Source organism: Brassica napus, unplaced genomic scaffold (assembly GCF_020379485.1).
Source record: "Brassica napus cultivar Da-Ae unplaced genomic scaffold, Da-Ae ScsIHWf_238;HRSCAF=405, whole genome shotgun sequence".
Lineage (NCBI taxonomy): Eukaryota > Viridiplantae > Streptophyta > Magnoliopsida > Brassicales > Brassicaceae > Brassica > Brassica napus.
This window is the reverse complement of record NW_026015739.1, coordinates 1-23606: the sequence shown is the minus strand read 5'-3', so window position 1 is coordinate 23606 and position 23606 is coordinate 1. Positions and strand designations below refer to the sequence as shown.

The 23606-nt window shown below is 37.7% G+C and overlaps 3 protein-coding genes across 5 annotated transcripts; 1 reads left to right on the top strand and 2 right to left on the bottom strand.

Annotated features, from left to right (window-relative positions):
- Positions 1-629: 629 nt before the first annotated feature.
- On the bottom strand, positions 630-7301 carry LOC125600772. 3 transcript variants are annotated; one of them, XM_048773351.1, is made up of 24 exons: positions 7077-7301; positions 6859-6974; positions 6596-6680; positions 6323-6376; positions 6093-6184; positions 5896-5999; positions 5548-5623; positions 4672-5101; positions 4189-4521; positions 3908-4112; positions 3692-3786; positions 3534-3606; positions 3331-3458; positions 2963-3233; positions 2643-2875; positions 2431-2555; positions 2211-2328; positions 1939-1994; positions 1746-1839; positions 1491-1668; positions 1353-1421; positions 1177-1280; positions 1031-1093; positions 630-924 (listed from the first exon to the last, which is right to left on the bottom strand). In XM_048773351.1, exons 1-24 carry the CDS (start codon positions 7155-7157, stop codon positions 817-819), a joined length of 3291 nt encoding a protein of 1096 aa, XP_048629308.1. In that variant the 5' UTR covers positions 7158-7301; the 3' UTR covers positions 630-816. The 3 variants fall into 3 exon arrangements, with proteins under 3 accessions (XP_048629308.1, XP_048629307.1, XP_048629306.1); XM_048773350.1 differs by having other exon boundaries at positions 3692-3790; positions 3912-4112; XM_048773349.1 differs by having other exon boundaries at positions 3331-3606; positions 3692-3790; positions 3912-4112.
- A 2523-nt stretch (positions 7302-9824) lies between these two features.
- On the bottom strand, positions 9825-22743 carry LOC125600771 (anaphase-promoting complex subunit 1-like). Its single transcript, XM_048773348.1, has 37 exons — positions 22255-22743; positions 21935-21998; positions 21626-21710; positions 21214-21422; positions 20926-21031; positions 20720-20838; positions 19935-20119; positions 19758-19827; positions 19504-19668; positions 18867-19336; positions 18340-18799; positions 17900-18238; positions 17349-17432; positions 16837-16929; positions 16687-16746; positions 16299-16397; positions 15978-16118; positions 15464-15544; positions 15157-15228; positions 14708-14779; positions 14326-14419; positions 14185-14258; positions 13315-13365; positions 13121-13198; positions 12904-13025; positions 12671-12831; positions 12519-12595; positions 12277-12390; positions 12092-12193; positions 11762-11902; positions 11427-11600; positions 11283-11346; positions 11058-11197; positions 10795-10952; positions 10623-10701; positions 10439-10537; positions 9825-10370 (listed from the first exon to the last, which is right to left on the bottom strand). The coding sequence occupies exons 1-37, from the start codon at positions 22464-22466 to the stop codon at positions 9990-9992; spliced, it is 5295 nt and encodes a 1764-aa protein (XP_048629305.1). The 5' UTR covers positions 22467-22743; the 3' UTR covers positions 9825-9989.
- Positions 22744-23075: 332 nt separating this feature from the next.
- LOC125600770 (KRR1 small subunit processome component homolog) lies at positions 23076-23524 on the top strand (the record flags this gene model as incomplete). Its single annotated transcript, XM_048773345.1, has 2 exons — positions 23076-23375; positions 23456-23524. Coding segments are annotated over exons 1-2 (369 nt in total), but the record flags the coding sequence as incomplete, so codon positions are not given.
- Between the last annotated feature and the right edge of the window lie 82 nt (positions 23525-23606).

Below are 23606 nucleotides of genomic sequence, written 5' to 3'. Positions count from 1 at the left end.
AATGTATAAGTTTAAAAACTATAAGTTTTTCAATTTCAATTTAAAAAAAAAAATATAAATTATAAGCTAAAAGTTTTCTATTAGTTTTTCTTATCTTATGTATAAGTTTATCTTCTTAAAACTATAGGTTTCATTTAATATAAGTGTGATAGAGTTTAAAAATGTCTATGTTTGATACAAGTTTAAAAATGTTTACAAGTCAAATGTTTACAAGTCATAGCCACCACGTAGACAAGGATTTGATCCTTAAATTCCTTATGTAAGGATCAATCCTTGTATTATGTTACTCAAATAATAGTTTTTTAATCTGATAAACATTGGATGTGGAGCTAAGGATCTTTAACGGACTCCTATTGCAGATGGTCTTATCAGCAGACAAGAGATATGTATGAATGTGTGGCTTCGGAGATAGCGTTGTTGTGTAACAACTAACCAGAAATAAAGTACAGGAACCTGTGGGCTTTAGCTTTAGGGTTTTAGTCATGAGCCAATGAGTTAAATAACAGAGAATGTGTGGTCAACCAAAGCTCACTTGGCGTTTGTGCCTTTATGGGAGTTGGTTCATTGTGGCCCATGTTACATGACCTATCATAATAATAGATTGGGCCTCAAGGGAAAACACCCACTCATATCAAATCAAGTGATTAATATAATCTGGTTGCTCTGTTTTGTCACTACATTACAAATTTGATTGATTAAAAAATGAAAGAGAAACTGCACCCTGTGGAAAATATTAGATGATTAGTTTATATACGCAAGAACCTGCAATTGTCAAAATGATTACGCAAACATGCACATGGAAGAAACAGAGCTTTCTCATATGTTCCACCATTTTCGCTTCTCCATTTGCTTAGCAAGTTCATGTGCCATCGATGCAAAGTTCTCAGCACCGTCTTGAAGCTCAGCTGTGCGTTGGCTGATCCTCTGGTATTATTAAAACAGACCAAACAAATAAAGTTATGTTTCGTAGTTAGAATCAGTGTGTTATACACAGCTTGGGAACATGTCAGTTTAAATGAAGATGTATAACCTCGAGTTTTTCTCCACGCTCAAGAAGTTTGTCCTTTGCTTGTGAAGCTATTGCTGAGGTTTCCTGTAAAAACAACCACAAACATGTTAAGACACAGAAAGCAAAAGAGCTTTTTGGGGTGAAAGATAGAATTGGTTTTGACTCACCCCTGCTTTTCTGTATTTGGCCTTTATCTCATCAACTGTTCTCGTTTTGGGTTGTGCATCACTGGATGCACCGTCAAACAGTCTTTCCTTATCTGTTCTCTTATCTGCAAAGAGGCCTTACAAATTCGTCTGATGCATTCACTATGATAATAAAACATGATAATATGAATATTTACCTTTATTTTCCTTTTTGTCTTTCTCGGTTAAGGGCAAGATGCTCAGAGGTTCATCTATCTCGATGTCATCTACAGAAGAAGCACTTTTAGTCACAGGTGAAAACAGAGGATGAGTAACTTAGCAAAGATATTACAAACCTATGTTTAGCTCGACAATCTTTTCATCGTCGTGATCGGTATCAGAAGGCTTTAAGTATGGCGGATTAGAAAAGATGTTTCCCAGGTGGGAGAAATCTTGTATTTGGTGGTCCACCTTCTGTTCACTGCTTGACCTGAAGCCTTTAATAATGCCACTTAGGAATTTGGGAGTGCCATCCTGTGATCACATACACTTTATAGCAAAATCATGGAGATAAAGAAAAAAGGGTTCACATGTGAAAACAGAACATGTACCTGGTCTTTCTTATGGACAGGGAAATGGCTAAAGGTAGCGTCGGCAGCGGCTGCAAGGACTTTGTCATGAAGCAAAGGTAAAGACTCCGGGATTCTGAGTTGAACACAGAGCTAGGTATTAGTACCTTAACTGCTACTTTGCTCGCTAAGTATGCAAATTCTAGTTATTTACGGAGAACTAGTAAGCCAGTACCTGAATCCGTTTGCATGGGCCAGAAACGAGAGGATTGCAACTTCACAACCATTTACCTGTAGATTTAGCTTTTATAAGTCCTAAACATCTGAGAAATTAAATATTCTCTCATAGTATTATACATGCCAATATCTAACTAAGACAACCAAACCAACAAAGCCCCATAAAACTGGGAAGCATCCAATGGTCTCATCGATTTATCTGATTCACAAATTATTGAGGGCAGTAACAGGTAAAAGCTCTCTTCTAGAAAGTATATTAGGAAGTCTCACCAGGACGAGATGGCCTAAATCATCTGAACATACTGTCTTCTCCATGTTAGGCTTAAAGTTCCACCTAAGAAGTGACGGCAAAGAGCTTTCTCCCACAACTTCAAGATCCGGGAAAGATCTGTTCACATAAGCAAACCATTCTTTTAAAGCTGATTCGATTTGGTAACTACATTTTATCTGGCATGTATATTGTATTTGTGGAAGCCAGTTAGAACATCACCTTATTTCAATATGCCCTGTTCGGTAAAGTAGGAGTACAGCACATTCCCTTTCATCCTTCTTTAGGATTCCCATCCAGCAACACGGCCTTGAAACGCTTACCTCCATAATGCTCTCAAAACTTCCCTACGTATTGAAAGTAAGTCCTTGTTATCAGACAAAGTCAACAAGACATTCCAGGAACCATAAATCAAGATAGATTCTCCAATATACCTGAGACAATTTTAGGGAATACAAGCGTAGTGCATCCTCAGAACACATGAGAAATAATGAATTCGCAAATCTCTGGTCAGCAAGTTTTGTTTCTGTAACAGCAGTCTGTTCACCACCTGGTGAATGACTCTCACTTTCACTGGTCATATGAGATTTGTTCTCATGTTTCTCCTTCTCAGATGGATTTTCAGCTGGTTTTTCACTGGGCATTTCAGTTTTATCATAGCAGTCCTCTGCAAATTACAGTCACTGGGCATTTCAGTTTTATCTATTTAATAGATGCATATAAACACAGTTTATGTTAGTAACAGACAAACTACCTATAATGTGCATACAAATCGCAGTTGGGTTCTTCAGAGGTCTCAAGCATGAGGCGAGTATTTTCCCAGTATTTCCATCAATAAGAGTGGTCTGTCCATCTTTAGTCATCGCACACAAGATAAAATCATCAAGAGCTTCGGAATTTATGGAATCCTGATCAGTTGGAGCTGAAGGGGATTTCACACAGAGTGACTTGATTGGGAAACCGGTGTCAGATAAGCTATCTGTAACGAACATTACTGATGGCGCACTAATGTCAAGCATTGCAACCTGAAATATGAAATGAAAAGTAGAAATAGTTTGAAACACTTTCAACTAAAGAGAGCGGCTGTATGCGGAGATTTAGAAACGGATGTTAAATCCATACCTTGCCACATTTAAATCCCACAACAAGCCTTCTTGTAGACTGTACAAATCGCAGGGTGCAAACTGGGGAAGTCAGGAAAGAATACGCTGCCAACCATTGAGGTCCATCTTCTTGATCCAAACGGTGAGCTACAAGAAATAAACCTAACGCATGAGATACAACAGAGCAAATCTGTACAGTCAACGTTGTAAAAAGTTCCAAACCTTGTTTGTCAGTGTTGGTAACAACTTCCAAAGTTCCTCCACTTTTATGGCCGACCAACTTGAGAAGACGAACCTACAGAGACAGAAAAATGAGAGAGAATCAGATGCGCACTGAAAGCTGGAATCAAGAAAGTATCAATAGAAACAGGTCTTCTTACCATACCACATTCGTTACCAACAGCCAAACAAGAAGTCTTAGAACAGAAGGTAACTGCTGTTACTGATGCATCTACTCCAGTTATCTCAATACCATTTGCCTGATCATTGATAAAGGAAGAAGTAATTAATTGCAGGAAAAATTCTCATCAAATATCAACCAGCTTACACACAAGTTTTTAAGATAAACTTCAAAAAGAAGGAAAGTTACAGCATTCATACCTTTGGCTTCAAGTCATAAATAAGAGACAGACATGGATAGGTTGCATCCCATATTCGCACAGACCCATCTTGATATCCTGCAATGTACAGTCTCTCAAGCTTGTAGTCATCAATGTGGCCTGGAACACCACCTGTTAGAGGCCATTGCGCCCTTTCTCCAGATGGAGTACGTGGCGTTCGAGATTTTGCAGCTAAGACTACCTATCAAGAATAAAATATAAATTAATCGCTTCACACTGGAAAGCAACAACATAAAAAAAAAATGTGGAGGGACTACCTCGGAAAGAGCCAGTGACGGCTTATCGTTAACATTTAATGCAGCAAACATTGCTACGGTGATACGTGGATCCATCGTTGGTACAACCATTGGATATGGCAGGGGAGAAACAGAAATATTATTCTCTTTCTGAGACATCAGAGAAGCCAGAGAGGTATCATCGTACGCTTGCAATTGTCCTGGATTCGTCAGCAGAAATAAAAACACCCCACTTTGCCTTGAACTAGCAATTGGAGACAAGACCATATCAGCAAATGAACCACTAAGGGTCAGGTCAACACGGCCAACACATTTCAGACCTCCCATACCAGAAGACCAATCCAGAGCCAACATCTGCATAAGAAGATCAGTAAAAAGACATCATGTTAGGATATGCATTTGCACAGACAAGGTAAGAATTTAAAACGACGATCCATTTTATATTTCTCCCGAGTTCAACAATATGGGACTATGAAACTTTTAAACTAGGTGTTGAGTTCTTACCGTCAGTACTTCGTCAGAACCAACGATATCACCACCATAGATAAAGAGTTTTCCACCACAATTCTTGCGAGATACATCCAAACCCCAATGCATAACAATGACAGGAAGTCTTTTCTCCGCCGAAGACAACTGTAACTTAACAGCATTATTAGATACCTTCACATTCTTCCCATCAGAGAAATCCCAAAATAATATATCTCCATCGACATAACCAACAGCAAGAACTGAACCATCAGCTGATGCCCAACACAAAGAACTTATCTCTTTTCCATCTAGCTTAAGATCAGAAAGCTCATCGTGTGAGGCTTCCAGAGAAACATCGACTGTCTTACCCTCCATAGGTAGGTCTTTGTTTCCTCGAACTAACTCGACGCGATCTTCTGATGCATCCCAAATAAAAAGTAATCCATTTGAAAATGCGATCAACAACCTGCAGGATAATTCTTTACAATTCATTAAAAAATAACCATACGAAGATGTATTGTAGCTTATTATTGCACACTGAAATAGCATATCAAATCAATTCAAAAAAAAAAAAAATAGCATATCAAAAAGAAGAATTTATATGGCAGTACTAGAATCACAACTATACCAAAAATAAAACAATGTCTCACAAGTTAGACATGCTGTTGCTTTTATTCCTTTCGGCTTAACAAGACTCAGATACCTTACTAATTTTAAAAATAACAGTAAGGGAGATAGGATCACAAAAGTAAAGAACTGATAGAGACAGTAGGAAAAGATCAGCTTATTTTGGTAAAGATGTGATTTCACAAATGCTATGACAAGTTCAGATAGTAAGTTTGAGAGGCACAAATGCTTTCCATCTACAGGTCACAAGAATAAGTACACAAATCAAAATAAAGATGTTCTCACCTAGTTCCCCTCGAACAAGGCTGAGAAAGAAGTCCGACAACAGGATACTCAATAGGTGATGAAAGCCCCGCTGCTTCTGCAAAAAGAGGGAAATGGTAGAAAATATGTAAAAAGAACAAGTAAGAACAGGGAAGGTCTTTTTGTGTATTGCATCAAATTCTACCAAGAGGACATGGTACTCATGTAAGGTTTATAAGAAAAAAGTACCCAGACATAAATTTATCGTGCAAATAGTTTGGAGGCAGATAGACATTAACTAATAATCAAACTACTCAATCCTGATACTTTCTAAACTTAATAAAGATTCTAGACACATGTGATCATCGGGTTGAAAGAGAAACCACATACCCGCTAAAGCATCAGTTGGAACATAATAAGGAAGATGCACTAATTTTCCTTCGTCAGCATTGTATTTTACAACAGACACCGTACCATACTCATCACCAACATACCTGTGAACGAGATGATAAAATTAATTAACGACGCCATAGTAAGTGTCAATGAAATAACATCGGTTCGAATTGTCATCTTAACAAGCTCAGTACATGTAACCGGTGCCGGGAAGGATTGAAAACGCAGTAATGTTTGACTCCCAGTGTAAGCTTGACATAGTCTGCCTAAGATCCAAGTCCCAAACCTAATAATAATTCAAATTTATTAACGTAGTCAATCAGATAGATTGTTGAACAAAATTGAGTGAAGAAGGTCAAAAAGAAGTGAAGACATCTCTGGATAATACAGAAATTAAATTTCAAACATCATACTGAACTGATACCTGAATATCGTTTTCGTTTGAGATGCTGACCAGAAAGCCTTGGTTCTCAATGAACTGTTAAAAAAAATATATATAACATCAGGTGGAGTTAGAGATAATTGGGAGCACAAAGCGGGAGGACTGTAATATTTACTCAAGTTCACAACATAAGTTGATCTCATCAGAAAGGAATACACTAAAGAAATACTATTAAGAAGGAAATTAAGCTAGAAGCACATCAGGAGATAGAGAAGGAGAACCAACAAACCAAGAGTTGAACCAATTACAACAAACCTCTAAGTTTTTGAAAGGTAACTGCTTAGGAGATGCAAGAACCGCCTCAATGTTATCACCACCAATCACTTTTATCCTTCCATCTCTAGCAAACAATTAGCAAAAAGCATTACTTTTTTTAAAGCTGAACCTTTCTTCTATCATCATCATAACTAGTATAGTAAGTAACGTGAAGAGCTAGAGTAAAGATTCAACTATCCAAACTTTTTATAAAGTCTCCCCATTTCACATAAACCGATTCAAGGTTGAAGAAGAACACTTACAGTGTTCCCACAGCCAAGAGGGATTGAATAGAGTCAAAGGCAAGAATAGACGCCGTCGAAGGTATCCCATAGTGGGAGACGATACGAGGATCCAACACTTCTTTTATCAAACATCCCTGCAAAAAGTAAAAGTTATCTCCTTTAACATATTAATTTGCAAATTAAATAACTTTATATAGAAAAATGATCTATAAGATAAGATAGAAGGGAGGGAGTACACGTGGCGGGGGAGCTGGAGATGGAGGAGGCTTCTGACCACCATCGCCGGAGGCTTTCTGCAGAAATTTTCTGACGAACATCAAGGGAAATTGAGCTGAGATTGCTCTCTCTCTCTTCCGGCGATCAATTTGTCGTTTAAACGAAGGTAGAATGAATGCTCAATCGAAGCTTTGATCGAATTGTTCGTCGGGAGTTTTAATCGGAGAAATCAAAAAAAAATTCAGCTTCGATTTGAAAATGAATCGGAGAAGAAGATGTTTTTAGTTAAACCGGTTTCCGGTTCAACCATAAAATTCGGTTCGGTTCAGGTTTTTCAGGTGGTTTCTTTTTATTCTTTTCTGAACAATTGAGATTTTGTGTATCTGTTTATTTTGAGTAATAAAATTGTAAAATTTCAACTAATTTAAACTGTAAAATTACAAAGTACTTGATTTAAAAATACACACAACATTTAGAGATATATACTTACAAAAAAAAAAAGACGACAAATAATTTGATTTTACAAAGTAGAAAGGTCAACTTGATTTAGAGTTAAATTGATACAGAAGTTGTCATCAAGGAGTACAATCCTAAATGTAATGAATCAGATAAGAACTTGACGTTGGAGATTATTAGAGAGTAAGACTTCTTCACGATCTTCATACTCTTCTTCAAGTTCTGGCCTCCATTTGCTGACTCCTTGCCTCTAATGTATGTTCTTTCACTTCCTGAAACAAAACCAACAATATTAAATGCAAGAGATCAAACTGAATGCACAACATTTGAGGAAACTAGAACTACCAAATTATACTATCGAAGTTATACTGTCGAGGATATGAAATATCTAGCTATGGCTAATTTAATTTCCAATATGAGCATCATCTAGTTATGGTTATGGATCCAACTTCTACGCAAAAGTGCTAGGGAAACTAATTGAAAAATTCTTAGACGAGTATACTAATACTAGTTATGTAATAAAACATTAGTTCAAAGCATCCATAAGATTCCATACGGCAACAAGTTGAACACCCAAGGTATCTACTAATGAGAACTACAAGTTTCACTACTTTACAGTTAGAGTAGCTAATCATGTAATGTAATCAATGCTTGGTTTGGTTTAATCCCTAATTCAATGTTTACTTAACTGCGAACCACTTCACTATACGAGAGTGACACTATACACATTTACAAGATAAGTTCAATACGACCTAGATTCCACACCAACCTCCTAGTGTAATTTAGTTCTTCTTCAATGGAGTAATTTAGTGTTAATGTATTGATGAGCTTAGTGTATACCTTTTAAGTGACATCAATGGAGTTACGAACCATCTTCATTGACATCCTACTTCAATCACCTTTCACTTCTCAAAATCCTCCTGACCATCTCCAATCTCGCCAGCAAAGAAACAAACAATCAAACATGCACACCATGATTGCAAACAAGCAAGCATTTACGTTGAAGATTTTTTTTTTTTTTAAACATGCAAATACAAAAGATGATACTGTTTTTAACCAAAAAAAACACGAGGGGAAACTGTATATTGTGCCAAGATTTGATTAGGAATAACAAAGTGATCTCATAAGTGTAAAGTCAAATGGAACCTTAACCTCTCTAACGATCAAAGGACAGGACGCTAGTTTCTAACTGTTTTCACACTATGAATATACACATAAGCTTCTTCCATTGTCCATCAAGTAAATATACAATCTCCCCAAAACAAAAACATTTAAAAGAGAGTGATAATTTTTGGATTTGACTAAAACAAAAACATTTGAAAAAAAAAAATCAGGAGGGAAAAAAAAAGACTAATTAAAGAAATTTTATACCTAAGGAAATCAAGCTGGGCTTGGGCTCGGAAGCTTCGGATGATGGGCCGGTTAATAAGAAATCAAGCTGGGCTCGGAATCTTTATGTGATGGGCCGGTTAATAGGAGGCTGAGGCTTTCCTCTTTAGGCTATGGGGAACAAAGGAGGAGGTGAAGTGAAGATCATCATACCTCTTACTTGCTCAGGCATGTTTGCTCTCTCTCCTACAGATTCTAACTTTTCTTGCGTATTTGATTTTTTTCTTTCTGTGTGAGAGATTGTGGATGAAGAGAAGAAGGCAAGAGAGCGCCTCTATTTATAAGGAGAGGATCCTAACGGCTCTTCTTACAACGTTCGTATTTTCTGACTTCCATTAGTAGCCGTTGGATGATTAGGTTAGAGATCTAACGGTAGATATTTTGTCTACGTTAGCGCTCGTCTCTCAAAAAAGCCCGTTGGACTGCGCGACGTAACTTTTTACAACGTTCGTATTTTCTGACTTTCATTAGTAGCCGTTAAATGAATCTAACGGTAGATAAATTGTCTATGTCAGCGCTCGTTTCTCGAAAAAGCCTGTTGGACTGCGCGACGTAACGGTTCTTTTTACAACGTTCGTATTTTCTGTGTTCCATTAGTAGCCGTTGGATGATTATCTAACGGTAGATTAACTGTCTACGAATTGGATGCGCTGTCACGGGTGAGTTTAGTTTACTTACTAGTCAGCGTTCTTCTCTCGAAAATGCCCGTTGGGCTGCGACATAAGAGGTTGAATTATAAAGCCCATTCCAACTTTTAAATGACAAAAGTATTGTTCCTACGACATCGTTCGTATTGATTGTTCCTTACGACGTCGTTACGAGGCATAAGAGCTACGTCACTCTGATCAGCCCAATAAACTATAAACGAGGCCCATTAATATTTATATTGTTCGTACGACGTCATTCGTGTTGATCATGCTAAAGAAAAACAAAAGAATAATTAATTGATGCAGCAGCAGCAGAGTTAAATAGATACTTGGAGGCTGTCACCATTGTTTCACTCAAAGATTATCAGCTAATTAGCAGCCAATAACTAAAAATTAGAAGAAAAAAGAGAACCATAATCATGTTTTCACAATGCACTTGTTTCAATCAATGGAAAAAAAGACCCTATCAATTTCTCTAATCGCACTAACATGCGTACTAGGTAACACTAATCGTAACAAAGGTATAGCCGAAGCTGAGATCTTGGACTTGGACTTGATCTTCTCCACTGCTGCTTTGATGATCGATGGAGACGGTACGCTGAACCATTTCAAGTACCATGAGAGAAGGATTAAGTCTTTCTGATCATCAGGCCATGCCTCTGAGGTTAAATAATCTCTCAAATTAGTCTTCAGCTCGGTTGAGCTATTCAAAATCTCTTCACACCGTTTCCCTAGTGATGCTAAGAAGATTGATTGAACAAAGCCACCTGAAGAGGAGGCCAATCTTCCACTTGATACCGCCTCGTTGTAGGCAAGAGCAACCTGTGATCATCAGTTAGATCAAATGATAGAAAACCAAATCAGATTATACAAAATGTAAAATCAATTACCTTCAGGCTTGAGATGGAAAGTGAATCACACACATTACTATGGCTTTTGACGAGCAGATCAGCCATTGAACCAATGGTTGTATACAAAGATAAATAAACCTACAAGAATCATGTTACATATGCCAAATGAAGCAATAAGAATGTTCCAAACAGTAAATAACCATTGAAAAATAAAGTGACTTACCTGCAAAAGAGCTGGTCTATCCTTGCTTATACAGTCAAACAAAACTTGCAGACAGAACTCCTTGAAATCAGAATCAGATCTGCAGAAAATGGGGTTGTTAAGACAAAACTACTGAACTATGTTATGACATGGACAGTGAGGAGAAAGAGAAAAAGGATGAAATGGTAGTTACCTGTCATTCCAAGATTTGTCACAGCACAACTGTGCAAAGGCTATTAGGCTTGGATCAGATGAGAAAGTGCTGACCAAGTGATCAACGCTATCAGAATCCAGTTCTCTATGACTATTAGCAAGCATGTTAGATTCGTCCAGAGTTCTTAAACCAAAAACCTGTTATCACGGAAAGCATGTAATAAACCTGTATCAGAGTCCGTTTCTCTAGATTGAAAATGAGTATATCTGAGCTGTGAGTATATGATGGGGTGGGGTTACAACCTTGTGCATTGCTCGTGAAAGCAGTGACTGACACCCAACTGGATCATCAACATACGAACAAGCTCCTACTTTCCTTTTGACATATATAACACCAGAGTTGAAGGGATCACTCTTGTCCCCAAAGCTCCACCAATGTTTCTCTGTGTTTCATCGGGTCAACATTATAAGACCAGCTAGACAAAATGGCCAAAAGAATATACATATATATGCAAACGAATCAATTACCTTCTGGGACAAGCTCAACTTGTTGGGGCCAGTATCGGGGACCACATACACAAATTCTCTTTAGCTGCAGGATACATATACATTTTTTCAGGTAAATCATATGGAATCGGTGAAAGAGAGGGAAAGTTGTTGAAACTTCCTTACAATAGCACGCTCTGGAAGAATGCACGGTGTAACCTCGCAATATCTTGTTTCAGAATATAGCTCTGTTTCCTTTACTGTGACTTCTACAGGGGCATATACAGGCAAACCGGAATCAACATCAATAGTCTGCAGCCAACGAGCTTCTGTTGCAAGGACATATAAATGCCTGAATGCCTAAAAATGAAAACAAAAAATTGCATTATCACGACAAAACTTGGAAACCAAGTCACAAACCACAACTCCTGCTTCCATAGAAATGACATCAGTCAGCGATAATAACCAATCCAGGCACAAAAGGAGCGATGCGGAGACTAAATAAGATTATTTAAACTTGCCTGGAGGTGACAACGATTGTCATTTGGTCCAGAAGGCAACCGCGGATAGAGAGTGATAAGCAACATAGCAAGTGAGCCGTTATTTGTTGAAAATGTTCGCATACCACCTCCAAGAAATAAGAAACCCGTGGCTAAGCTCACCTAAAGAAAAAAAAACACTATGCTGTCTCATATTTAAAAATAAAAATAAAGGCATTTAATCAACAAGAGGATATATAGATAACTGCTCCAGAAAATACATGATTATAACATCCCAACTTCAGAAACAAAATACAAAGCAATTAAATTACATGAAGGGAAGGAATATTAATTTACAACAAAAGTGCTCACCGCCATTTGAGTGCCATAGTTAGCATGTCCATCAGCAGAGTTTCGGCTGCGGAGAAATCTCAACAACCGAAATATTTGCAAGTCTCCAGATCCCGCCATGACCTACACAAGTTAGTCCTTCCACATAATTTTACCGACTTTAAAACTGAAAATTGCTGGACAGGAGATTTCAAAAGAAGCATTACCACTGAAAGGGAAAGAACGATAAGATAAAGACACATTTCAAGCGTTCCCCGATCAACATGTTTAGCTATTCCCTTGAGAAATCCACTTGCAGGTGGCGCAGACACAGGCTTGATCTACATACATCGAAACATATATGCTCGCATTGAGATGACCAGAAGGAAACCCAGAGGATTCTTAACATTTGAAGGAGGAAAAGGGAGTAACGAATATAACGAATATAACGTTTCAAAGGATGATGTACCTCATTCAAAAGATAGAGAGCATAGTTGTTAAGTAAGTCACGAGCATTTCCATCCCTAGTACCAGCAAATCTCAGCCCTATCAGAAACAACAATACATGTCATATCTATCATGCGATATTACAGACTTATGTCTCAGAAGAAGTAGATTTACCAAGTGAAATGCATGCCCCCGCCACTATATTGACATATGCCTGCACTAGGGCTTCAACGTCCACTTCATACATATCATCCATGTCATCTTGGAGGCGGCTGACACCATTTTTGACAAATTCGGGAACTTGAGACTGGATCCAATCACTTGTAGGACGGATCCTATAATACGAATTCTATTAGACTTGATCTCAGAAGAATCAGCACTCCAAATTAGGCAAGATGAGAACATACCTGCTCCACATTATCAAGTTCCGAGCAATGACACGGAGCATTATGAAATCAGGCCTTACGCACTCCAGTTCGTAATGTGTTTGTGGAATTGAGAGCTTCGAGAAGATGACCTCTGAGTCTGTCTGCAACAAACAATATATAAAGCTTTCTGAAAGTCTACAGGAAAACCGCACAAAAAAAAGTAAAGGGTAAACTTCGAACCATCCTCAAGACCGACCTTAAGATACATTAATGCGAGTGCGATTATGGCTCCAGGTGCAGTTATATTAACATTTGGAGTGCTTCCGTCTGTTACCTGAGACAGAAAAAATGATGATCGCATAATTATAATTCAGTAAGTGTTCAGGCACGTGTTTATACACAACAAAAGCTTCACAAAAGAATATATGAAGAACAGAAAAGCAAGGAAACCTGTGCAGCACTTCGGAGATCTTCATTTGATGGTGCAAGGAGAGATCTTTCCTGTAGGGAGTTAAAGAAGTTTTCCAGTACAACATATATATATTGTTTACAAAGAGTCATTCTTGGGTTCACTCCCTAGGGTGAACCTCTAGGTTCACCAACCAATAGGATTTCATTATTTCAAATTCGATATCTTTTAAAAAAGGAAACAAAATATTCTCAAATTATATTATGTTTTTAAAATAAAAAAAGATAATAGTTACAGAAAAAAGAATTAAAAAAATTTTTTTTTTAATGTTCTCAATAAAATACTAAACCCTAAATCCTAATCCCTAAACCCTAAATCCTAAACCCTAAACCCTTGGATAAACCCTAAACCCTTGGGTAAATCCTAAACCCTTGGGTAAATCCTAAACCCTTGGGTAAACCCTAAACCCTTGGGTAAACCCTAAACCCTTGGATAAATCCTAAACTCTAAATAAAAAACACTAAAACCCTAAACGCTTGAATGTTTTAGTGTATAGTGATTTTGATTTAGAGTTTTGGATTTATCCTAGAGTTTAGGGTTTATCCAAGGGTTTAGGGTTTAATGTTATGCTGACGACGTAAAATATTTTTTTTTGTAATTATTACTATTTTTTTTTTTTACTTTTTAATTTTAAAAACATAATATAATTTGACAATATTTTGTTTTCTTTTTTAAAAGATATCGAATATAAAATAAAAGAATCCTATTGGTTGGTAAACCTAGAGGTTCACCCTAGGGGGTGGACCTAAGAATAAGTCGTTTACAAATCCAGTGTGATATGATTCACTTCCTATCAGAAAAGGAAATGAACTAAGAGTGGGATAAAGTTAATGTGAAGGCTAAAGATTAACCTCTTTTGCTCCCAGATACTGAAGTAAGCGATTGACAAAGGAGTCCAAAGAACCGAGCGCATCATCTCCACGGCCTTGAGCCAAAAAGAGTAGAGTTAGCTTTAAAAAATAATTCAGTGGCTAAAAAACAAAAAGGCATACCAAGAGCAACAAGACCAAGTGAGAATCCTGCAGATACAGCATAACCCTCCCTTTCAAGGACATTGTCTCCTGCACTTCGGCGGCCAATTTCACCCTGATAACATGTACGAAGTGGGATCTCAAAGATAAGCAACGATCCACCGGATTGTAAAGAACTAAATTGTAAATTAAAAGATATGCATCAGCTAACTCACTCAAAGATTGTACATGTAGGAATGGATCCACAACCAAACTACAAGATAGATTCTAACTATAAATGTGTTTAAAACACCAACCTCACATGTAATAATGATGTATCAATGAAAATGACATTTGATGACTGGAAGAATGCTATATCAAATTTAAACCATAAGTGAGGAAAAAAACATGCAGGAGACATTACCAGAAGTAATTGCATTGTCTGCAGGTGTGCCGATCCTTCAAATAGAATGCCGACGGAGACTAAAGCTGCAGACTGGAGAATAATTGAAGACAGTACGTTAGTGAAAAAAATGTCACTAGTTAATAATACTCCTACTTTCAAAAAGTAAAAATGAATAATCCAAAGATGCCAGTAAGGCGTTGCATATTGGCACATATGTTAACATACGGCGTAAATAAAATATCAAGTCAAGAAAACTTTAGAAAATGCCAGAACTAACGATGTCAGAATCATCAAATAAACAAACAAAAGAAAATTGAAATAACGTGATGTGAATATGTATATATCTTTACTTTTAGCATATGTAAGTGAATCACATAGCAAATGCAAGTCAAACAACTTCCAGTTTCAGTAACTGCTTGTAGAGAACTCAAATTATTTCTATAAGTAACATCACAGCAATCTTATACCTGTAGAAGTGTTGGTATCTCAAACTCAGCATATGAAGCTTGGTATCGAGCAGGAACATGGAAAAAGAGAGCCTGTTATTCAAAGAAAAGTAAGTTCTTAGGGAAGTTACAGAGCTAGAATAATTTTTTTATTAAGATGCTAGTAAGAAACATTAGCATCTCGGTGCATAAATGAGAGTTAACATTTCTTAGAAACGTTGATCATCCACAATTCTATGTAGTAGATCCCAAAGTATGTTCATATGGAAGATTATGGATATCCTAAAAGGGGTTTTTGGTTGACAAGAATATAAAGCGGAACCTCTACCTTTGCAATCTCAGGTTGCATGGTTCTCCTGTACGACGCTGCCAGACCAAGCATCAAACCTACCGTGGTGCTCTCATGGTCCTAAAAGACCAAGGGTGGAAGCAATTAAGGTCATGAATAAATTTGTGTTTGAACTTATCAAACGGAAAAAATACACTTAAGTATAAGCGAATAGGAAGTTATTCCATCTTTCTATTTTTTATGATAAAGATCAAACGACGTCAATTATCAAATGAGACAGACATGGAAAACTTCTCCCTTAATTATAGTAGTCTAATGTTGCATTCATTATTTCATATCTCCTCGAAGCCACATATGTGATCACAACTATATATGACATGTGCTAATCCCAAAGATGTAAACGGGTAAAACTTGTAATAACTTCAATCACAAGCCAGAGTAACTTGATGCTCAACTCAGCAGAGTATTAGGCTCAATTAGCACGTCCTAAGCTATTATTAACCGCTGGGAAGGGAAATAAATAACTCAACGGAAAACGGAGCCAGAAACAAACCTGAGTGAAATATTGGTATATGTCACTAAGGTTTAACACATGCAAATATCCCTGTAATCCCAGCCCGAACAGAAGTCCAGCATGAACAGCATTTGGCTCTGCAGGTTTATTGTATTTAATCCACGTTCTGGACACCTTTCCCTGCACCAAAATGTAAGAAGAAACATAACTAGATTAATTGCGCCCGGATGAAAAAACGGAATTTTCTGCATGACAACACATACATTTTGATATCATTTGTCACAGTTTGTTGCATGCTCTGTAACTTCTCACAGATAAATTAATTAAGGACACAAAACGCCTAAAATACACAACACAAACCTGAAGCGGTGCCAGTCGTAACCCAGCAGCAACAGCATTATGAAACTCTGGCCAGGTCTTAAGTTCTTGGATATTCCTGATGTTTGGATCTAGATTAACCTGTAAGGGAACCATGCAACCTAAACTATTAGATTGGTTAAAGTAGTTATAAATCAGAAATTGAATTCTGGGGAAAGCCATAGTGTAGGCAAAATTGATTTATTCTATTTATTTCTTGAAATTGCCGTTTCATGCAAATTATAACTTCCATCTTCGCAGTTGTAAGATAAGCCATTTGCAAAAATAATATTTCATGTAAATTGAACCCCAAAAAAAATTATTTCATGTAAATTAGAGCATATAGTATGTTTCTATAGTCCTCGTACTTAATAATAACAAATTTACGTACCACGGCATTTTGTTGGGCAGGCAGGCGACCAGCCAAAACAAGCTTTGGTACAGTAAACGCCTGCAAAAAAGGCAGAGACAATGTAAATCTTGAAGGAGACCTTAAAAGTGATAAAAAAACAGGTATAGCTTTCGTTAGATAAAACTTTGCCTCAGTTAAAAGCGTGTGGATTGTTGATAATGTGAATGCTCCACGTCCGAGGGGGAGCACAGCAGTCCTCTGTGCTATACGCCAAAGCTGGTCCTGTACAAATGGAAATATAAAGTGACACTGAATATTAAAGAGAGTTGTACAGACCATGAAGATCTAAAATAGCGAAAACTAAACGCTGGCTTCTTCCATGTCAAGAAACACAAGTGCAGCTGCATCTTACTTCGGTTTCTAAATACTAATTAGCATTGATTAAATTTTGGAAATTTAATTAGAAAAGCTGATGTGAAAGCATATCAATGGAACATAAACTATTAACATTTTCTCTCTAATATATTATTTAGTAGCACCAAAGAGTTAAAATAAGAAAATAATAAGTAAACATAATCAGCGATAAAGAAAACATGTAGCAATTTAATTGGATTATAACTTTTCCTATTTTATATCTTAACTTTGAAATTAGTTGAAGATTTAGAAAGTAACAATAGAAATGGACATTTATCGATTTGCACCTGTTGCTGCTCTTGATCAGATATAGTAGGGTTAGCAGACGTTTGAATTACCACAGGTCGTGCAGAACACAAAAGACGCCGAACCTAACATGCGAAGGAAAAACAAAAGATAAAGAGAACATCAAGAGAAAGAATATTAGTCTATCCTTAAATCAAGTGCTGAAAACCCAACCAGCAATGCCTAACAGATGAGGAATGGTAACACACAATGAAACTTTGTAATCGTCCATTAAATCATTAATACAGAAAACAAAAGTAGCAAGAAATTTCAATGCAAAACACATCAAATCAAAGTAGCAAACGCAGGAGCACGTCAACGTCTTATGATATATAATAAACTTAACCCAGATGTACAACCAACAAACGCCAGACAAGGTACAGAGTGTACTACAAATAAATAAGTAATTGTGAAACATTTTAAAGCAACCCAAGCCTAGCTAGAAAATCTGCAAAAGTATATATGGCAGACTACAGAAAGAGTTCCGAACATTACACACTGTAACCACTGCGCTAGTAGATTATTAGTTTCCGAATAGGGGTGTAGATATTACCTCATTCAGTCGTAGATCACGGCCATACCGCAACTGCGTATAGGAGTTGAAGATATGCTCCATTCCATCTATCACAGAACCATCCACAGAATTTGTATCCTCAATCTTAGCGTTTTCCAAGCCAATTGACTCAGATAAGGAGGATGGAACAATTACTGGATGCAAATGCAGCATGTAGGGTATGGACATGGATATTAAACTCGTATTTGACTGCATCTCAAATTCCTTAGATGAGCTCAAGTTTCTGAAGACGGATTGGGCCATATCTTCTCGACCAAGAAGCACATAAGCAATTGCTGGCCAGTCAGCTGGAGGAGATTCTCGACAGCTATCCAGTGCCTTCAAAAAAAAGGACAAAATGTTATGCAAAAGATCAGCACACTGATCATTTCCACCTATAAATTCCTTTCATCCAGAAGTATCTAAATATTCCAACTTACATGTCTTAAAGGGAGAGATACACCGGAAGGTAGCAAATCCAGTTGATGAAGCCCAAATCTCTCTCCAGCCATAGCTAAGACAGTAAGTTCCTCGTTACTGGAATATGATCCGGGGGCAATATTACAGGGGACCCCTGACGAAAGTTTCTTTCCTACTGGCTTATCACCAAATAACACACTGTAGAAGGAAACAATTTTCCTTGCCCAGCTCACAATGGAACACCCATCTTTACGGATCAAATCTGGGAGGTCATCAAGGTTTGTGGATAAACATCCACGTCTTAAACAGTTCTCAAGCCATCTGAATATATTTGGAGGTTTTCTGCTCGAAGAAAGGGTTGTGCATGCCCCAGTAATTTTGGAAAGACGAGGAAAATCACGTAAGTAGTGATCTATGTAACACTTCTCACCCAGAAACTTGGCAATATTGCACAATAAAACAGCTAGGTGATGCAGATCCCTGCACATAGATGTCAAAAGTTTAAAAGGGAAAATCATATATATATATTAGGAGCCAATGTGCTTACTGTTTTCGTAGATTATCCATCTTCAAACTCTCATACACTGCATGAAGACAATCTAAACTCTGGACCATTAATTCAAATGAGTTGTCTGGTCTTTCTCCACTACTAGTCTTAGTACAAAATGGGGCAGTTTCTTCCAGATCCGAGGGATTGATTGAAGTGATACGAGTGTGAAACCTAGAATAGGTCTTATGGAACTTGCTGCTGAGAAGAAACTCCCAGGAGGACTCTGATGATGTTTTGAGTTGCTTCAGATGCACACTAGTACGTTTTTGACAGATCCCCAGAAAAATGTTGCATAACGCTTCCCATTCAAAATGAATACTGGAACCCTTCTGGTAAGAATAACCATGTCCCCAAAGAAGAGAGAGAAACAACTTGTACAAATCGGATCGTAATCCCTCAGCTATGGCTGCTATGCAATCGTTTGCAAGTGAAGATGAAGGGTTACCAGTTAACGCACACCGAAAGATCTACAAGAGTAATATAAACGGTAAATTAATAAACAAGTAGCGAAGTTCGGAACAGTAACTCAGCTGCAACATCACGTGATTTGAGTTCATAAGGATAGAGCAACACTAAGGTAGTTAACAAAACTAATTATTTTGAATTTCAAAGGATTGACATCTGTGTGACAAACCTGTGAATGATTTACTGACAGATTGATACATCCTAAGACCGCATCAGACAATCCTGTGATCTTCAGATCCCGGGAACCTGAATCTGTTTTTGCAGACTCACCAGAAACAAGACTTTCCCCCAACCAAGAAGGCAGCACATACCTACAGAGGCATTGTTTTCCTGACTACAAATAATAGAGATAAATCAATTTAGCATGGGACATAACTGTGGTATTTAACAAAGAAAACAATATGGTACGTAGCAAGAACCTACATAAAGAAAGAGGTCATTTTCCGGAGATAAAACAACAATATCCAAATGTGGAAGCAGTCCTATTTTCACTCTGCAAGAAAATGGAAAAAAAAAGATTGGACAAACACTCAATATGACAACAGAAAAGTGTCACTTACAGTGACAAAGAGGCAAAAAAAAATGTGGATAGGAATTTACTGAGAACGTGTCACAACAACAGGTGCAGCAGCAATTGCAGATATACTCCAGCTTATGTCAGGCTTAACGTCAAACAGAATTTCATTATTGATCTCAACAGTTTGGAGTCCCACTGATAACAGCTTCTGTTGTTCTAGAATCAGAAAGCAAATTACTGGGACTGCATCATCAGTTGCCAAAAAGACCTGCGATATATTGAAACCAATAAAAAGAGTAAAGACTTCAGCAACAGAGCCCACAGATCTTTCTCCCATTCAAAGTCAACAAACAAAAACAAAATTACAAAAGTACAGTATATATATATTTGCAAGAGCACACATCTAATGAAAGGAACTCGAAAATACAAGAAAAATCAGCATTGGTAGCACAAGCAGTCAAGGCCGAAGGGTTTACTGATCTCATGTAGCAAGATATTTAGTGGCCCCAAAACCCGAATCTACTTGAATAACAAATCATTCTAAAGAACAAAATATTGAGAAGGCAATATATTTTGGAGACTGGATGCCCAAGCAAACGTGCTTTATGAAGGTGATGTCTACAGAACAAGAATAATGAGCAAGCTATCCTATCCAAGATAACTAAGAGGTCTAAGATAGTGCATTCAAAGAGCATCGCTTAGGTAGAGGTTCCCGAAACATTTACGAGACAATCTTTAGCCTTGATTTAGTTATCAGCAGCGCATAGCCATGAAAATTCACCACATGTTATAAAAAGAGATCCTAAACCTTGTCCAGCAGCCTACCAAATACATAAATAATCTTCTTCTAAAAAGATATCATAGTCACCTTAGATGCAGCTTTCTTAGCGCCTTTAGCTTGCCATATTCTGCGAAAAGATACTCGTTTCGGGAAAACAGTATCAGGAACAACGCATTCTACTGCCCACACAGAATGTTGCATCTTCCCTGAAAAACCCGAGACAGAGTACTTCGATGTAAAAATGACAAGAGCATGTGGCGAGTTCAGCCTGAATGGAGAAGAGGATGACAAACCTTTGTTATACGAGGTCATCAGAGATAAACGGTCACTAGACCAAATTGTTCTCTCATCATAGTCCCTCATTATGTTCAACTTTCCCCTCTCTTCTAGATAGATTGGCTGGAAAGTTATTTAGATGAGTCACCACATGCAACATATAACCAAACATTTCATAACCAGAAAAATCTATATGCTGCTGAGATAACATCAACGAAATTATTCAAGTCTCGAACTAAAAACAAGACTGGCATGAAGTAGGAATAAAGTTGAGAAGAAGAATCTAAACATATTAGATCATTTACCTCAGGTTCTTCTAATGGGTCTCTGAGAATCAGATGGGAAGGCATGTCTCTTTTGCGCAGCATCTCACGAGAACCAAGAGTGGGGCTAGCAGAAGAAAATGGAATACTCGAGGATGGATTCACTTCAGCACCTTGCTGGAGAAGTACACCAAACGGTAGAGGCCATATTGATATGACAGTACGTGGAAGTGGAACAGCTACAACTTCCCCTGCAGCTCAAAATGCCAAAGATAAAAATAAAAATAAAAAGTAAATACCTCAGCTGAAACCTCGCAAACGAGAAGAATAGCATGTATATAGATCCAGCCGATAAGTAAAGATATGGGATCGTTTGGTCTACTTCATTAGGTCTTATGAAAAAGTAAGATAAGAAGGGAAATATTATAGTTCAGAAGTATCTAGCCACACTAACCTGACGTGTTGTATATTGTTAAACAACCAATTTGTAAGACACAGAGCAAAGCTTCTGCTCCTCGACCCAGGTGACTCCAGCATGCCTATGGCATAAAAACACGAGTTAAAACGGTCATTGTCACCCATCAAACAAGTGAAAAAGAAAGCTTAGGTACTTTATTTAACTCAGTGAGCAACACACAGAACAGCTTCACCGGAAAAAAAAACGAATCTAACACATCCCACCAATAAGGAAGAAAGCATAGTTGAGACATAGCTACATTTTCAAACATTGGAGACAAAGAGTCCAGCTTGTTATGGAAATTACCTTGATGATGGGAGAAGACAAGGTAAACCGCTTGAGCACTCGTGAACCGCTTGTCCAGATTATGCTATCATCAATTTAAAAAAAAAAAATCATCGTCAGGAACAGATACAATCAAAAAGTCAGCAAGATACGTTATGCCGCTACATCAAACACACAATGACATTAGCTTCTACCTAAGCATAACCCAGCACATATTACTATAATAAAGAGACATTATTGAAGAAAAACAAAACACATTCTAAATGTAAATGATGAATTCACTAGTGGTTGATAGTAATAAAGTAATCAGCCTCGATTAAATCTAATGATACCCTTCTTACCGATTGTCTCGGATGAAGAGCTCATGCTCTCTCTGCCGCGAGAAGTTAGCTTCATTGCCGTCATCATCGTCTCGCTGGCCGGTGAGATCAGGATCGAACAGAAAATACTGGTATGACTCGGCCACGTTAGGATTCGAGTCGGTAGCTTCAGCAATCAGACCGAAAGGTTTGAACTTTCCGAGGACGGTGAGCGTGCGAACCCCTGGAGACATTGGTTTCTCTCCAAAAGAGCTTCGCGAAGAGTCAATTGGAGATTGAAGAAGTTCAATTGCACTCTCCCGCTCTTTCTCCGTGGTCTTCGAGCTTAAAACACTAGTAGGCGAGAGGTCAAAGCAGACACGGGAGGTAACTTAGGAAACGCATCGCAAGTCAGAAGATTCAGCCTCAGTGAAAGAGGGAGAGATTCTCTCTGAGGAATTTAATCGAACACCTTCTGTGCAGAGTGCTGCAAAGCAAACCTGGAATCGAACGAAAAGAAAAGGAGAAATAAATAAAAGGAAATTAAATAAAATTGAAGGTCCAAAATTTAATACATTTCCCGCCTTTTTGGTCGTTGACCAGGTCAACAGATGGGCCCACTAAGACAACTTTCTGACTGATTTACGTAAATATGCATAGACAGAGGTTTATTTATGTAAATATTAACTAAATTTGGTTTAGGTTGGTCCGGTAAATTCGATACATCACAGTTTTAATTCGGTCCGGTTAAATTTATTTTGGTCCAAGGAGGTAATATAATTAAACCAAACATAAATGCTTTCTTAGAAGCCATCTGTTTACATAAACCCTACATACAAGAATACTATTAACTAGCATCGTCAATGGCGGAGGAGTATATCAACCATTGGAGAATCGAGAAGTTTGATCCGGCATGGAATCCAACCGGTATGCTCGAAGTCAGCTCCTTCTCCAGACGCTATCCTCGCTACATAGAGACTTATCTTCAGGCGTGTTGGCAAAGTGTCAAATCCGCTCTCAAGGAGTACGGAGTCTCCTGCAAGCTCAGCGTAGTTGAAGGTACTATGACTGGTTCAACGACCAAGAAGACAAGAGATCCTTACATCATTGTCAAAGCTAGGGATTTGCTTAGGCTTCTCTCCAGAAGTGTCCCTGCTCCTCAGGTATTTATTTTATTATTAGCTTTTGTTGTTTTCTCTTTTATTTGTCTGTAAAATTATAATGATTATTTATGGATTTACAGGCAATCAAGATTCTGAAAGATGACATGAGTTATGATATCATCAATATCCGAAAAATGGTTCGTAAAAAGGTATAGTTTCAGTCACTTTGGTATGTATCTGACAATGGCAATGAATGAGTCCTGCATAATTGAAGGACTAATTTTTCAGGAA